At 39.4% G+C, this 18,493-nt stretch overlaps 1 protein-coding gene across 1 annotated transcript; it reads left to right on the top strand.

The window, feature by feature from the left end:
• The first annotated feature begins 761 nt into the window (after window positions 1–761).
• LOC149409502 (uncharacterized) lies at window positions 762–11,241 on the top strand. The gene is made up of 2 exons (XM_089649627.1): window positions 762–821; window positions 9,578–11,241. The coding sequence occupies exon 2, from the start codon at window positions 10,034–10,036 to the stop codon at window positions 10,919–10,921; it is 888 nt and encodes a 295-aa protein (XP_089505753.1). The 5' UTR covers window positions 762–821; window positions 9,578–10,033; the 3' UTR covers window positions 10,922–11,241.
• Window positions 11,242–18,493: the final 7,252 nt, after the last annotated feature.

Genomic DNA, 18,493 nt, shown 5'->3' with positions numbered 1-18,493 from the left:
GTACATCAAAAAAATGTACGACGGTATTGTATATTATATTATAAAGCCTACAAAAAGGTCCGTGATAGTATCTGTCTCTCTCCCAAGGATAACCTCAACAACGTTGGGGACATATCAGCTAATATATCAAAATACGTAAATTATCCTTTCCTATTAAATACTGTTGTATGGATGTGAAACATGGACCTTGAAATTAAATACCATGAACAGGTTAGAGGCTTTTGAAATGTGGCTTCACCGGAGAATACTCAAAGTCCCATGGACCGACATGATCACCAACACAGAAATTCTCAGGCGGGTTAGAGCAGAGAGAGAACTGCTTAGATTGATAAAAATCAGGAAAATTTCATATCTGGGTCATGTACTTCGAGGGGAGATGTATCACTTGCTCTAGTTAATATTGAAAGGCAAGATAGAGGGTCGCAGAGGGCCTGGTAGGAGACAAATGTCTTGGCTGCGAAATATACGAGAGTGGACCGGCATTAGAAGTGTGGAGGAGCTATTCCGGGCAGCGCAAGACTAAGACATTTTCTAGAGTGATCGCCAACGTCGGGGGGACCTGATACGGCACATGAAGAAGAAGATTAAATACTCTAAAAAAATCATACATTAGAAAACAGACGAACTAAATGATAAAACTCTCTTATTTAAAATACTAAACTCTAAATTAAACTGTTCTGAACTCCTGCAACTTATAAACTTAAACATACCCACAAGAACAACAAGACACAATATTCTATTCCACCGCAGTGTGCAGAAGTGCAACTACATTGCTGATTCTCCGATGCAGAGGTTTCGCACGATGGGAAATCAATCCTAAGGTGATATTGATGTGTTTAGTGTTGACTTGGTGACTTTTGTAGATCATATTAAATACCTTTTCTTTAACCTTTAATTGTCTCTCTGTTAACCTATCTGATCAGTGTATCTTTAACTCTTAAACCCTACCTGGGGTACTGGAGTACCCCCCTGGTGTTTAAAATATCAACAATTTTAACAATATCGCACTGTTGCAAAAATCGCTCTAGCTAATCTACTCTCGATAATTGGAGCGTAAGTACGTCTGAAAGCCGTGACCGCCCGGCAAGTGCAGTCGCGTCCACAGGTGTTCCGGGGTACCCCAGTACCCCGTGGTAGGAATAGTGTTACTTCTTCCTTCCAGTTATACTTGAAGTACTGAAGTTGTTTTTCGACATCTCTCTGGTAAGTTTACACATTATTTATGATTTACTTTATTTTGTGATTATGGTTAGAGTACAGTGTTGATAGGGAGGGCCTGCGCCCAATAACGAGACATTCATGGACTAATAATGTGTTATGAATGTAATGACAATGTATGCAGTGTAATGAGATATGACAATTAATAATTGGTTCACGTCTATACCCACAGCCAAGAAATTACTGGAAAAAGGGATAACATTAGTTGGAACTGTAATGAAAAATAAACCAGAAATTCCTCCGGTTTTCTTGGACACTAAAAATCGAGAAAGATGCACATCAATGTTTGCCTACGACGGACCATTCACACTTTTGTCGTATTGTCCTCTGAATTCAACTAAGAAGAAAGTTGTAATCATGCTGTCCACCATGCATGACAGCCCTGACAAGGATAATGAAGTGTACCTTCCAGAAATAATACATTTCTATAATTCAACCAAATGCGGAGTGGATGTGTTCAACCAACTTTGTAAGAAGTACTCGACGTCCAGGAAGACCAAAAGGTAGACCATGTATCTCTTCTACGGGTTGCTAAATGCTGTTGATGTCAACTCTTGGGTCTTATTCAAGCTGTCAACTAACATTGATAAAGAGAAAATCACCAAGCGGCGTGAATTTCTAAGAGTTTGACAATGGAACTCATAAAGCCTCATATGAGAGCAAAATTACAAAGGCCAAGTTTACCCCGGGATTTCAGAGAAACTATACGTGCAGTCTTGAATATTTATATTGAAGATCATAGGCCGGTCCCTGATAATCCCAAACCTGGTCGCTGCTGCTTTTGTCGGCGCACATAGGACATAAAATCTTGATCTGTCTGTAACACTTGTCGCCGCCATATTTATGTTGACCATCTTTACAAAATCAGTCCTTCATGTAAAGGCAAATATGTCTATTAGTTTTTATTAATAAATTTTATTGTCTTTTCATATTGTTTTGCCATAATAAAAATAATATTTAAAGAAATATCAAAAACTTCTATTTTATTAATTTTTTTTGCGCGGGGTACTTCAGTACCCCGTGGTAGGAATAATTACATTCCCAGAGTGGTAGGGTTTAAGAGTTAAAAAGGTTTTTTTTATTGTGTTTTTATTTCACGTACGTATACATTTTTTTGTTTATTGTAATCTTAATTTTAATATTTCTTTCTCATGTTCTAAATTATGCATCAAGTCAAAATTATACCACTTATACCTACTCGTGTGAAAAAGCGCTACGGGCGTAAAATGAATAAAATAAACAAATAAAAATAATACATGACAGATCAACTGTTAAAACAAGGCTTCTCATGTAGTTTGAAGGCTTGCAAGTAATAGGAAAACACATAAATAAACTAGATCGAGTTTTTGTGTTTATACAGTTGATATCAATTATTGTTTGTGAGTTTTATTATTTGATTCATTGTGTATTTGGGCAGAAAACAGATTACCCAATGGAACGGATGTGATTTGAATAAACTTTTTTCAATTTATGTTGAGAATATTTGCATTAGGCGTCACATTTAATTCAATATATATATATATAATTTTAATTTGGTATTCGAAAATTCTCTCCATCACGTAAAAAACTTTAGTAAGGACGGGTTGTTCAAGTTCAGTTATTATATCATTATAGGCTAGTTGCTTGACAGAACTGAAATAAAAAAAAACAGAACTTGAAAATAAACGTTGAAATTTGATGAATTGTTCTAATTCTCCGAAATAACCCGCCCTAAGTAATTACAACACAGTTCTTTAAGTTTATTTTACAAACCCAAACGCTCAACAGCTTAAGATGCCTAAATTCTATGTTTAAATCTATACTGAAAGAATAATCCAAAGAGAGATCCAGAGAAAAGAGTGTTAACTCCGCAGGTTAATATGTTCGGTTTTGGGAACAAACACCCATTACCCGTAGAGTCATATCGTTCGACTTTCGGAAGAGCTCATATGGTCCCATAAAAATCGTTGTGTCTTCCTTGCCATCGTAATTATAAATATAAACTAAACGGTGTTAGAAAGAGAAAACCTCACGATAGTTAAAATGTCGACCACAATTTCATAAAAAAAATATTCAAGTTTCGAATTTTTTTAAATACATAATTATTTTTTATATAAAACGACAAAAAAGTGAAGTGGCAGAAATGTTATAAATTTATCAAATAAAATTTCGTGTTGTACTTTGTTTTGTTTTTTTCTTTCTCCTTTTCTATCCCTTGTATTTGAAATTGAGCATAATCTATTTTTAACAATGTATAAGTGGGTAAGTACCATCTTCTAAATTCATTCATTGGCTCTGTGCTTATACGTATATCCCGGTCTGTTTCCTTTTTTGTATTTTCTTGTTTGTTCTACTTAACCTTCTTTTTTATATTTGTGTACTGTTTTGTATGTGACACTTATAATTTTGATATCAAAACACCAACGTACATTACCCATCTATGTATTGTAAGTTCCTCTTGCCCTGCAATGAGTTTTATAACTCATTGGGTTTAGCCACCAGAGCCGGGTTTGGTAAAGTTACTCGTATTTCAAATTTTCCAATTATGTCCTAATTCCAGTATCTAAATTTCGCTAAAAAACAATCAGTTAATGTTAATTAGGTGTTAATCTCAAGTGACCTACCAGGTAAGAATTGTACTGTATATTATCTCCAAATATAGTTAATAATAACATAGATCATAGTAGAAATGTATTATATATTTGTACATTGCCCTTTAGGTGATTTTGCACGAAAACGGCGCAACACAAATCATCAAAATATTTTTTTTTTTTAAACTTCCGATTTAGTTGTCCGGGTTAAATCTTCCCCAAAGGAAAAACTTAACCCTTCCACTCACTTTTCCACAAATGATCATCTAGTCAATCAGCATTATGTAAGTGCATTATATAAGCAAAATAAATACAAAACAATACAAGAACAACACGTCAAATCACCAGAGATCAAATGGGAAAATAATTCACCGACTCCAGATATTTTCATATCAGAGGGTTCGGCTCGGTAGAACTTCTAACAGGGCCTATAAATCCTACTGATCCCTCAACATAAATATTTAAAAAATCTTTTGTTATCCTACATGTATTCAAAATGACCGACTTTTGCATCTTTATATATAATTTTTTTGATAGATCTAATACGCCTAAATTTTTAATTAGAGAGCTAGGTATAATGCCAGTAGCCGAAATAACAAATGGTAATATTTTTATAGTCTGAGATGCCAAATTCTTTTTATTTCATTTCCTAAATCTGTGTATTTTCTTATTTTTTCACTAACAGATTTTTGAATTTTATTATTATTATTATTACTCCTCCACCCTCCTCTTCCCCATCTTCTTCCCCGCCCCACTCCCTTCAACCAACAAACTCCATTGAGGATGCCATAGTTTCGGTGGCTCCAGATGGTTGGGAGCAGTTGGTACCCCTGTGCGGTATGCATAAAATATCTTTTGAAATGTAGGAATGTTTTTATTTTATATAGTTTATCTATCCCTGGTAGCAGCACCCGCATAGCCCCTCGAAAAAAGCTATGTCAACTTCGTTGATTTTATTTCTAAGTAGATTTATCTGAAATACAAAAATCAAAAAGATTTGAGCTCAATGTGGTTATGGCTACTGTCAGAACAAGAATTTTTTGATTTGAAAAAAAAAATCTCTAAAAATAATTTTAGTGATATTTTGTTTTAAAAAACTTCCTTAAAACCAACATTTTCAACTTCCAGCAGTAGCAAAATATGAAGTTGAATTTCATAATTAACGGTTAATCTATCCTTCCACTTGTTCAAACAGTTCGAGTCTGGCATCTCTTCAGCTCTTTCTGGCTATTTATGTATATAAAACTGAAAGTCTTAAGAAGGGGCAGAGCAGCTAGGCTAACGTATTCCTTCTCGCTCACTATGAAATAAATACACAATATTTTTAAGGCAGTCTATTTCTGAAATCCATAAAAAAAAAATTTTTTTTTGTAGTTGATAAATGCATTAATTTTACATTAATGCATGCATTAATTTTATATTTTTTTAACTATGACCACTGTGCGTCGATTTTTAATGACGCGATATTTAAAATTCAGCTGAGACTAGTTTTCGGTAGCCTACAATGGTATTTTGTAAATTAGCAAGGATATTTTTCACCGAGCGAAGCAACGTGGAGTATGGACAAGCCTCGAAAATCGGGCTGAGACTAGCCGATACGATATAAATCCTGCGGCAAATTCAATCGGTGACGCCTTTGTTAATTAATGCAGAGAAACATCGCCGAAATTAGTAATTTATTTTATTTTTTGAAGTTCAGGCACAAATATTAAAACGTTTTCCTATTATTTTCTAAAAAACTTAATTTGACACATTATAAATTAAAATCACAGTCGAAAAGAGATTTTAATTTCAATCCGAACATACATGATTTTGCCCTTTTTTGCATTACTTCGCATTGCATCGTCTTAATGCGGGAAGGGATTTATTAATTCAAGTTTATTTAAGAGGTCTAGGTAATATAGAGGAGAAAAATCAGATGCCGGTAACTCGTTCGACATAAGAGCCATCTTACACAAACAATGAGTCAAAGAAGCGGACCGTTCGCACGAAGCCAACATCAATTGAGAACGGGTGTTCAGCTCGAGTACGTTATGTTTAAAATGGACAATAAATAAGCAACCTTATTAGGCTTTATTATGCGTGAAGGAGGTTTTGAAAACAAAAACCTAATGTCGGAATTTGTCCACATTAAGCTCCGCAATGGTGGGGATTTAAGGTGAAAATAGACTGCCCGAAGCTACGGAGGAGAGATCGAAGAAAACTTTTCGCTTTTCCTGTACATTTTTTACATCAAGTCTTGTGTTTAAACTTTGATGCTTAATTCGACAGTTTTGGGTCTAATCTCGTGTAAATGCCTTCTGGATCACAAAATAATAATATTCATCTTTACATGAATAAACACCTGACTGTTGGCTATCGAATTACCAAAACCCAAAATAACCTATTTTATGTTCAGTCGAAAAGTTTCAAAGGCGGCCAGGATTTCATAGAAGTAGAATATTGAATTATTTCATTTTCATTCTGGGTTTTGTCGTCCTCTGTGACTTGTACGTGTCTTGTTATATCATTCATAGTTACTACATACAATATTTTAAAACTACGTTAATAATCACTATTATAAATAATATCTGCCAATAACTGGTTTTGTGTGTTTTTTTTGTGTTATGTTGTGAAAAACTTTTGAGTCGTGCAAGTCTCTTATAATATAATATATTTATTTATTTATGTCTATTCTTGAATACACATTTTACAAATGAATACAGTGGTTTATATTGTAGTACAGAGAAAAAAGTACAGAAAAAAGGTATAAAAAATTTAAAAAATAAAGAACATGTTGAACAGGTTGATATTTGTAAAACTGTGTGTGGGTGATGTTGTATGTTACGTGAACACCTCACTAGGAGAACCTGTGCTGAGGTGTTTACTTGTTTGTGATTAAGTGTGACAGGTATTTATGTGTTGTAGTAGAAAGTTATTTATTTATTTACTTTTTTTCACAGACATATATTGAAACATGAAAACACACATTTATATGTGCGTGTATGTATTTTTGGATAATTCTTGAAGAACGTGTATAATATTTAATTTTACTTATCATATTTTGGTTATGTTTGGTTTGGAATTATAAGCTTTTGAATAAAGTGAATATCTTGATTTTTTATCCAGGCTACGATATGTTTTTTGAGAAAGTTTGTAGGTGTATTTGTAGTCATTAGTTGTTTCAAAGTAATGGGCATACTGTTAAAAAATTTGGTTGCGTAGTATTGAAAGTGTCTTTGTCCGTGTGTGGTGTGTGTTATCGGAATGTTCAGTGTTTTATTTATATATCCGCTGCAATTGATTTGCAGGATTTAGGATCCTTAAAATAATGAAAAGGAGAATTAATGTTTTAAACGAAAGCATGTAAAATATTTATATTATTATTATACATGTTTTGCGTAAAGTTCTTTGCTCGTCATCACTCAATAAAACAAAGTTAACGTAACTCTCACTTGGTCTCTGTAAGTTAGTGAGGCACAAGTTATCTCTCTGGAGGTAAGTTACTTTACAAGACATTGTGAACTATTCCCACGAAGGGCAGTCCCTACTGAATAAGCTAACCTTTAAATAAACTGAAAAGGCGTCCAATATCGGCAATATCTAATTATAGAAGATATTTCTCAGGGGACTGGTATAAAATGGGATAAAATATAAAATTACGTTTTGTAAGAAACTTGAAAGAAATAAAACTTTTTGTATCGGTAATTCTATTTCTATCTCTGTAAAGTGAAGAAGGTTTTTTTTATAAAACTACTTACAAGAAAATATTAAAATTATTTAGGGTCATAATAACTTAAGTTTTTTATTAATTTCTAAGGTTGGGTTGTCTATATGAACGAAATACATTGTTGTTGGGATATAATTTTTTAAAATTAACCGGAAACTTTGAGGAAAATAAATACTTTCCCTAGAGCCCCATGCCATCTTTGGGGATGCTGTGTGGAGAGTCTTTTTAAGGAGGCGATGTTCTGGCAAGGCAAAAGGTATGAAGTAAAGTAAAATCTGAAATAAAATTTGCTAAAAAACAATACATGGAAAATGTTCAGAATGGGATCAAAGACGATATAAAGTTTTTCTGGAACTATATTAGGTCACAAAAAGTTAACCCAACCTCACCAACATGCTTGATTGAGGAAGGCGTAACTTTTACTAACCCTAACACAATTGTAAATAAGTTTGCTGACTATTTTCATTCCGTCTATAGTCAAGTAACCCCTAAACTTGAAACCAATTTCCCAACAGCATCACCCTGGAACGTTGGAGATATCTCACTCGGATTGACCAACATCCAGGAAATAGAAACTTGTATCCGGAATCTCCGACCTGATAAGGCTACTGGTCCGGACGGTATTCCTCCTTCAATAATTATAAAAATCTCTCCAAATATCTGTGTTCCCCTTGCGTACATATATAATCTCTGCATCATGTCTTCCACATTTCCACAGTGTTGGAAACTAACGAGGGTCAGCCCCATTCACAAAGCTGATGAAAAGACTGACGTCAGAAATTATAGACCAGTTGCAGTACTGTCAACAATTCCAAAAATTTTTGAAATGATTATCTGTGATAAAATCAGTCCACAAATCACGCCTTTCTTAAGAGGTAATCAACATGGCTTCTTACCGAAGAAATCAACGGTAACCAACTTACTCTCTTTCTCTCGACGGGTAGCACAAGGCCTAGACTGTAGGCATCAGACGGACGTAATTTACACGGACTTCGCAAAGGCATTTGACCGAGTAGATCACGATATTCTAATAAAAAAGATGCATAAAATAGGTTTTAATCAACCCTTACTGACATTTTTTGCGTCATATTTAAAAGATAGAAGTCAGTATGTAAATATAAATGGATACGACTCCCATAAGTTCGCAGCTCTGTCAGGAATTCCTCAAGGATCGAATCTCGGTCCCATGTTATTCCTCATTCTGATTGATGACATTCAGGATTGCATACGTCACAGTTAATGTCTACTATTCGCAGATGACATGAAACTGATGAAGGAAATCGAATCAGATTATGATTATTCGAAACTGCAGGCCGACCTCGATTCAATCATGATATGGTCGGTAGAAAATAAACTTAACTTCAATATTAAAAAATGCGTTGTTATGACTTATAGTCGTTCACAAAATCCGGTATTCTGCCAGTATAGAATGAATGGTGAAGTACTTACACGCGTAAACATCATCAAGGACCTTGGGGTGATCTTTGATCCCAAGCTGACATTTTCAAACCACATAGTCCAGCTTACCTCGGCTTGCTCCAAAACTCTTGGTTTTGTAATTAGAACTTGCAAACAATTCAATAACAAAGAAGCAATGACCTCCATGTTCAACGGAGTGGTCAGAAGCAAGCTGGAGTACGCCAGTACTGTCTGGATACCTTATCAACTTAAATACATAAATATGATTGAACAAATTCAAAAAAAATTCCTAAGGTATGTTTACATGCGATCATACGGAATATATCCGAAATTCATGCATCACGTGGAACTGCTAAAGGAGACAAATTACCAAAGCCTGGAGACTAGGCGTAATGCCGGACTCATGGTATTTGAATTAAAGTTACTAAAAAACCTTATCGATTGCCCATATCTCCTGTCATGCTGTGGATTATTCGTTCCTGATAAATACTGTCGAAATCGTAGCCACGACCTATTCTGTATACCGCAGGGTCGGACAGATGTCATTGCCCGACATAGCATGACAAGAGGTATGACCTTACTAAATGCCCTACCAGCGGATATAGATGTGTTTAATATCACTATACCATGTTTTTAAAAATATATGTACATGTATTGTTAGTTTTGTAGGGGGCAACCCTACCTTTCTGCGACAACCCTGGAGGTCTTGCACACGGCCCCAACCACCACGTGACTGCGACGACAGCGCCGCCAGGAGGAGAGAACGCGCAGCGTACCACGCCGGCAGAAGCCACGTACCCGTCCCACGGTCAACAGTGTACTTAAACTTGACGCTCAGAGCTTCTCCTGAGACGTGAATAAATCGATCAACAATTAATTGTGTTTCCCTTCAAATACCTTCCGATTCCTTCTCCCGACGATTCCCACTATAGACATCCAATCCCACATTGGTGACCTTCCGACAGTGAACACGCGATCTAGTGAAGTGTAATCATCTGAACTTTCCTCCTGGCGCATTTCCGAGTGCCAAAGAGACGATCACTGCGTCAGGAGTATCAGACGAACATTTTAAATCAGTTGTATATTGATTAAGTGAGTGATTTTGTGCAGCAAAAAGATGACGCAACAAGGCGGCAGCGTGCCGCCTGAGCCGACAGAACCCCTCACCCCCGCACCGACCGCCACGGCCGCATCTAAACCCACGCCCGCACCTACCGCCGCGCCGGAAGTGGATCGCGTGGCGGTTCGCATCCCGCCTTTTTGCCCAACGGATCCGGAACTGTGGTTCGCGATGGTAGAGCGCAGTTTCGAGGCGGCAAGGGTGACTGTAGATGCCTCCAAGTTCGGTTTCGTCCTGGGAGCCCTAGATCCAGCTTACGCCCAGGAAGTGCGAGACATAATAGTGGCACCACCGGATGTCGGAGCCTACGCTTTGCTCAAGAGTGAGCTCATTAAACGCCTCAGTGTCACGCAAGAGCAGAAGACGAGGAGACTCCTGGAGCACGAGGAACGAGGAGACCGGCGGCCGTCCCAGTTCCTCCGGCACCTGCGCACCCTCGCCGGCAACACAGTGTCTGACGAAGTATTGAGGACTCTGTGGATGGGCCGACTACCTCACAGCACACGGGTGGTCCTCGCCACACAACAGGACACCCCGCTGGATAAAATGGCTAACCTCGCCGATGCCATCGACGACCTTGCGACAATGCCCTCCGCCAGCGAAGTTTTCTCTCCAAGATCGATCACGGAGGCAAATTTAATGGATGCGATAGACGAACTGCGCGGGAAAATCGCCGCCCTCGAAGTCAGGGATCGTCAACCCAGGGATATGAGCCCAGTTCGTCGCGATAACCGCTCTAGGTCGCGACTTTTCCGTAGCCGCAGTCGTGCCAGGGGTACGCAACCATCGGACGTATGCTGGTACCACGCAACTTTCGGAGCTAATGCCCAACGGTGCCGGGAGCTCTGTAAATACGCACAGGGAAACGCCCAGGGCTACAACTGATGGCGACCAGTACCTGCAGCCCACCGAAATTAAGTCGCCTTTTCGTCACAGACCGGGTAACACGCACACAATTCCTCGTGGACACGGGCGCGGACCTGTGCGTATACCCACGGACCTTAGTACGAGGACGACCTCCTAAACAATCTTACGAGCTGGCAGCCGCGAACGGAAGCACCATCGCCACTTACGGAAACCTGACACTTACCCTCAATTTGGGGCTTAGACGTGACTTCACCTGGAGTTTCGTCATCGCTGATGTCTCCAAGCCTATCATCGGCGTGGACTTCTTGGCAAAATTCAACTTGCTGGTTGACGTCCGCAACGGAAAACTACTCGATCAAGTGACGAACCTGACCACGACAGGGACCAGGAGCAACGACAACACTCCTTCCATAAAGATAGTCACAGGTACGTCACCCTACCACATTCTGTTGCAACGATTTCCTGACCTGACGCGCCCGGATGGTACCAGGAGGGAAGTTCGACACGAGACTAGGCACCACATCAGAACAACTCCAGGACCTCCAGTAAGCGAACGACCACGCCGCCTCGCCCCCGACAGGTTGAAGCTGGCCAAAAAGGAGTTTGAGACAATGGTATACCTTGGAATAGCTCGTCCTTCTGAGAGTTGTTGGGCATCGCCTCTACACATGGTACCCAAGAAAGACGACCAATGGCGACCGTGCGGAGATTATCGGAGCCTGAACGCCAGGACTATTCCAGACCGCTACCCTGTTCGCCACATTCAGGATTTTGCTCAGTCGTTGAGCGGCACTCGAATATTCTCCACCATCGACCTCGTGAGAGCGTACAACCAAATTCCAGTGGCACAGGAAGATATCCCGAAAACGGCCATATCCACACCGTTTGGTCTGTTTGAGTTCCCCATGATGTCCTTCGGCCTCCGCAACGCAGCCCAAACCTTCCAACGTTTCATCGACGAAGTAACGCGTGGACTCGACTTCTGCTACGCCTACATTGATGACATCCTCATAGCCTCATCATCAGAAGAGGAACACATGGCACACCTCGAAATATTATTCCAACGATTACAGGAATACGGTGTTGTCATCAACGTCGCAAAATGCCACTTCGGTGTACACGAGGTCAAGTTCCTGGGGTACTTGGTGTCCAGCAAGGGTACCACACCCCTTCCCGAGAAGGTGGAAGCGATCAGGAGCTACAACCGACCCCAAACAATCAAAGATCTTCGACGCTTTCTGGGAGCACTAAATTTCTACAGGAGATTTCTGCCCCACGCTGCAGAGGACCAGTCACCACTCAACGATTTCCTACAAGGGAACCTAAAAGGCAAACAACCCGTTCCCTGGACATCGAAGACCATAGAAGCCTTTGACAAATGCAAAGAAGCCCTTGCTCAGGCAACTTTAATCGCCCACCCAAAGTGCGAAGCTCCTCTATCCATCATTAGCGACGCTTCTGACACCACCGCTGGAGCCGCACTTCAGCAGCGCGTCAACGGAAACTGGGAGCCACTTGGGTTTTTCTCGAAGAAATTCAGCCCAGCCGAACGAAAATATGGAGCGTACGACAGAGAACTTCTTGCCATATACCTTGCCGTCAAACACTTCAAGCACATGGTAGAAGGCAGGATGTTTACGATCTTTACGGATCACAAACCAATCACTTTTGCCTTCCAGCAGAAAGCTGAAAAATGCTCGCCAAGGCAATTCCGACATCTGGAATACATCAGCCAGTTTACAACCGACATACGTCACGTGGCAGGCAAGGATAACATCGTCGCAGATGCCCTCTCCAGAGTCGAAGCAATCGATACTCCTCTGGACTATGCAGCGCTGGCAGCGGACCAAGTTAACGACGCAGAATTAGAGAATTGCCTTCAGGGAGGATCCAACCTGCAGCTCAAGAAGGTGCGCATCCCCGGTACCGATGCAGATCTCTACTGTGACGTCTCCACAACAACAGTCAGACCCTTTGTCACGAAAAAGTTTCGACCGGCAGCATTCAATGCGGTTCATCAACTGGCTCACCCAGGCATCAGGGCAACGACCAAACTCATGACTCAACGTTATGTATGGCCAGCCATCAAAGCCGACACCACGAATTGGGCACGTAACTGTCTCCAGTGCCAGCGGAGCAAGGTGTCGAGACACGTATCAGCACCTCTTGGAGATTTCCCCACAACCGCATCCAGATTCGAGCATGTCCACGTGGACATCGTCATCATGCCCATGTCAGAGGGATGTCGATATTGTCTGACATGCGTAGACAGATTCACCAGGTGGCCGGAGGCATTCCCCATCAAGGACCAAGAGGCAGAGACAGTAGCACGCGCATTTTACGAAGGATGGATAACCAGATTTGGCACACCACTCTGCATCACGACCGACCAAGGCAGACAGTTTGAGTCGAAGCTGTTCAGGCAATTAAATTACCTGGCAGGAACGACCCAAATACGCACCACCGCGTACCACCCGGCAGCAAACGGTATGGTGGAGCGGTTACACCGCCAGCTGAAGGCAGCGATCAAATGCCATCAGAGCAACCGCTGGACACAAGTACTTCCAACTGTCTTAATGGGCATCAGAGCAGCCTGGAGAGACGATCTCGCAACCTCGTCGGCCGAACTGGTATATGGTAAACCACTTCGCCTACCAGGAGAATTTCTGGTTGCACGTCCATCATCAGCACCCGAAGTCGACACCGGCAACTTTCTCAAGGAACTGAGACAGCATTTCGACGATTTAAGGCCAGTAGAAGGCACTCGCCATGGTGAAAAGCGACAATTCATCTTTAAGGACCTACCAACAGCAACTCACGTCTTCCTGAGAGACGATACGGTGAAAAGTCCACTCCAACTACCGTACAGTGGTCCGCACGAAGTCATTCGCCGCAGTGAACGCACGTATACGATTCGTGTTAAAGGCAGAGAAGTCACCGTGACTATCGACCGACTAAAACCAGCCTACATTACCTCCGAACCGACAGAAATGGCAGCAAAAACGACAAACACGACAAATACCACACCCAACACCTTTGAGAAAACTGATCAAACTCACACCACAACACGCTCAGGCCGACGTGTGCGATTCCCGGATCGCCTCGACAAGTGACAAGATTTTTTGTTTTTGGGATAATTTTATTTGTTATTTTTTTTTTTCTTACAGATCACTAACCAACGATTGGTTACCCCTGTATTGAACTTATCAACAACACGGGTACAAGCCACATTCCGATAAGCGCTGACGCCAGGCATTTCAAAACATTCTCGAGAACAATGGATGGCATGACATCATGCTGATAACGGCTTACATAAACAAAACATTCACAGCGCATTTCGCAGAATCCCGTCATATACACGAGTACAACGAAAAGCAGATTTAGCAAAAATCGCTTCTGCCGACAAATTCGCTGAGTACGTACCTTTGGCTGTATTATATAGTTTGCATTAGTCAAACAATCTTCAGTTCGAAAATAACCAACAATGGGTTCACAACAGACCAAGGAAGAGATCTTTGTCACCCAAGATGGGAATACGACCGTACAGCACTTCTCGCTTTCTACACTCGTCATACTCTGCATCTTGGTAACCGCCGGCATAGTATACCTCACGTGGAGATGGTGCCGCAATAGGATTAGAAGACAAATCCTGAAAGAAGGCGCACCAAACAACCCGATTCAACAATAACCGTGTCTGATCGACTTCAACGCCCGACTTCAAAGGTATCGCAGCTGCGTCTTCAATCTTCAATCTTCAATCTCAAACCGACTCAGCTACTGGGGGCGGAGTACTGTAGGGGGCAACCCTACCTTTCTGCGACAACCCTGGAGGTCTTGCACACGGCCCCAACCACCACGTGACTGCGACGACAGCGCCGCCAGGAGGAGAGAACGCGCAGCGTACCACGCCGGCAGAAGCCACGTACCCGTCCCACGGTCAACAGTGTACTTAAACTTGACGCTCAGAGCTTCTCCTGAGACGTGAATAAATCGATCAACAATTAATTGTGTTTCCCTTCAAATACCTTCCGATTCCTTCTCCCGACGATTCCCGCTATAGACATCCAATCCCACAGTTTTAATAAAATTGTACCATAATTGGACTTACCTGTCTGTCGTACAATAAAAAAAAAAAAAAAAAAAAGTACAAATATACACGGAGAACAAGTTTTGCGGCTTTTTTAATCAAGATACTGTAAAAACGTGATCATTTAAAAATAAAATTTCAGTAATTCAGAACATATTTGAACACGTGTTCACGCAGGCGCCCTTGTCCGAATGAATATAATGAACGATATGCGAAACTATTATTATTTAGAAGAAAGCGTGTTCCGACTTCCTCCATAACATATATTCGCGCTTTACTGAGAGGTTGTTGAGATTTGTAAAATGATATGTTATAGACCTACAGTCCAATTATTTAACAGAAAAACGAATAAATTGTCCAGATTTTTAATAAATTAACAATATTTCGTATCAGTAAGTTTTCTCCGTGTAGGGATTAGTGTCTCCCACAGAGGCGCAATGCGATGGATCAAGAAACCAGCTGATGTTGATGAGAAGAGTTAGACAGAAGGGACCCTAGCACATTTTTTAAATGTATTTATTTTATTTTCATTTTACTCAATGTTTATTTACAACTCAATCATCTTACGAACTCCCCTCTTCCTCCCTATCTCCTGAATGGGTTAATATTAATAATTGTTGGGAAGTAAGAGCTTCACAGATGTACTCATAGATGGCAGTGCATAGAGCTTACGTGGAAGTCTCCGCAAGATGGCAGTCAGTAGCCAGTAGTTGCCAGGGCCAGTGGGAATGCTCCGAGTCAAACTTACTGTTCCCAGATCACATTTAGCCAGCTTCTAGTTAGGTCGACTATACAGTCACCATTGTAATACGCGAATTATTAATAAATCTCTGATTTATCACAAAGAACCAATTATTTATAATCTTCTTCCACGACAATTTGGAGAATTGTTTGTGAGGACACAACAATAATCAATGGAACTCTCCATTAGAGTTAAAAGAACTAAGATTTAGCACGTAACGCCTTAATACTTAATTTAATATCACAAGAAATAAAATTGCCATGAGTGCTTTCAATTCAGTATAAATCTTTCAGCCATTCTTATAAAGTGTACGTTTTCTTCTCTCGTCTGTTAATTAAACAAGTAACTCCACCACACCATTGTTCGTAAGTATTATATTCCTAATTGGCGTCTGCCTTAAAAGATTTTGTTGAAGCACTTTATTATTTCGTACTAGATAAACATTACCTGTACTCGTCAACGACGCCATAATATTATTAATTTGCCGTTACTTCGCTACACAGGAGGCCCCTAAGGAAAGTGATAATAATAATTATTATTAAAATACTGAAGACAATATTAGTGATTTTTTCAAACGAAAATCTGAAACAGAAAAATCAGAAAAGGAAACGGTCACATCTGGGACTCGAACCCAGGACCCTTGTCTTTCCGGGACAATGCTCTACCAACTGCGCTAATGGGACCCTATCCTACTCGGTCACTTTTAACTGTATCATACTTCGAATAAGAACTACCAACGTTGTCTTCATTTTTTCACCGCACATTTTTATTGGCAACTATCTTTATGTATGATCGCAAGATTCAACCCGAACTAAATGCAATCCTAGACAGCGTCTTATAGATAAACCTATCTTATTGTTTTTATTTTTAATGTGCGACATCTATTGACTTTTTCTGCAAGTCTAGAAAATGAATTATTATTTTTCGGAATAACTTATTGAGTAAAACCTCAAATTATAATATTTAAATACTGATCATTGATTAAATTGCGATCATACATAAAGATAGTAGTTGCCAATAAAAATGTGCGGTGAAAAAATGAAGACAACGTTGGTAGTTCTTATTCGAAGTATGATACAGTTAAAAGTGACCGAATAGGATAGGGTCCCATTAGCGCAGTTGGTAGAGCATTGTCCCGGAAAGACAAGGGTCCTGGGTTCGAGTCCCAGATGTGACCGTTTCCTTTTCTGATTTTTCTGTTTCAGATTTTCGTTTGAAAAAATCACTAATATTGTCTTCAGTATTTAAATATTATAATTTGAGGTTTTACTCAATAAGTTATTCCGAAAAATAATAATAATTATTATTATTTTCCAAATTTTTACCAAATCAGCCTCTCGATCTGGCACGCTACGCAGTTGGTGGACAGCCGCATCCTGAACACACCTCACCCGATGAACATGAGCACCCCTGCTAAATTAACAAACGTAGCGAACCACTTTGGGTGACTGGCAGAGGTGTTGGTTATTTAATAAATGATTCCCGGGGCTGCGGTACCCAAGTCCGCCTGCCAAATTTAAAATACTCCTCGTAAGAATCCTTAAGGCGATGCACTACGTCGTGTAATATTTTAAATTGAGCCGCTATCAATAACAACCCTTACGTAGATGGCGATAAGGTTTAAATTCCCGCTTAACACCATCCGCCTGTTTTGATTTATGCAAGATAAAAAAATGCCGAAAAGTTCCTTTTATTTTATTTTGTGGATGTTCAGGCATAAATATGTATTTTTTTTCGATCATGTTATAAATAACTTAATTTTCCACATTATGCAATAAAATTATAACCGAAAATGGTTTCGTAAGTAAGAGATTTTGATTATTATGATTGGCCTTATACATTATTTTTTTCTGGGCTTATAAAAAGTCTTATCTAAAAAACACTCGATTTGTTCAAAGGGCAGGACGTATTATACTCGCAGTATTTAATTAAATCATCTGAAACATTTCTAGGCGACCAAATTTTCAAACCAAAAACACATGATTTTGCATTACTGCGTATGGCATCGCCTTAACAACATGTTTTCAGTTTAGAGTAGAAACTTTAATAAATGTAGTTTTACAAGCACTCAACAGTACAATATATTTGTTCTGGAGGTCTAGAGTGGGCAATCGCAAAAGCCCTATTTTAATACGATAGTAATTAACTCGACATCTATGTCCAGTTATCGATATTTGCGAGCACGGTCAACGATTGATAATAAATGTTCCTTCGGCCGACATATTTATTTATTATTTAACATTATAAATGATAACAATATGCAGACTTATATATATATAATTTTTTCGTTATTATTCTATTTCTCCATAAGTTGAGCTCAGCTCGTGTTTATGGGAGGAGTATTTACATTTAGTTCTAATGATTTTTTAAACAATAATCAAAAAATTTTGAAATAAATACAAACATAATATTAACATAGGTACACAAATTAGAAAATTGTGTTTTTAAAGATAATTAAAATAATACTTCTTTTTACAGATTAAGTAAGCGTGAGGAAATTAAGGGTACAATATATCAAGAAAAATTTAGAAAAATAGTTTTTTTTAAAGACAATAAAATTAATATAATATATTATATATTTTTTACAGATTGAGTAGGTGTAAGAAAATTAGGGGTACAATATATCATTATCCAATTTGAGGGACTTAATTAACTTTTTGAATTGTTCATAATTCACAGTTTCGGTTACACTAATTTTATTTTTGGACAATAATATATTGTATCATCTCACACCTAAATACGAATAGTGGTGCTGAGCCGT

The sequence above is a fragment of the Hesperophylax consimilis genome, chromosome 30 (assembly GCF_061612785.1).
Source record: "Hesperophylax consimilis isolate HC1 chromosome 30, BYU_Hcon_1.0, whole genome shotgun sequence".
Classification (NCBI taxonomy): domain Eukaryota; kingdom Metazoa; phylum Arthropoda; class Insecta; order Trichoptera; family Limnephilidae; genus Hesperophylax; species Hesperophylax consimilis.
Note: the sequence above shows the minus strand (reverse complement) of the source record. Positions and strands in the feature narration are given on the sequence as shown.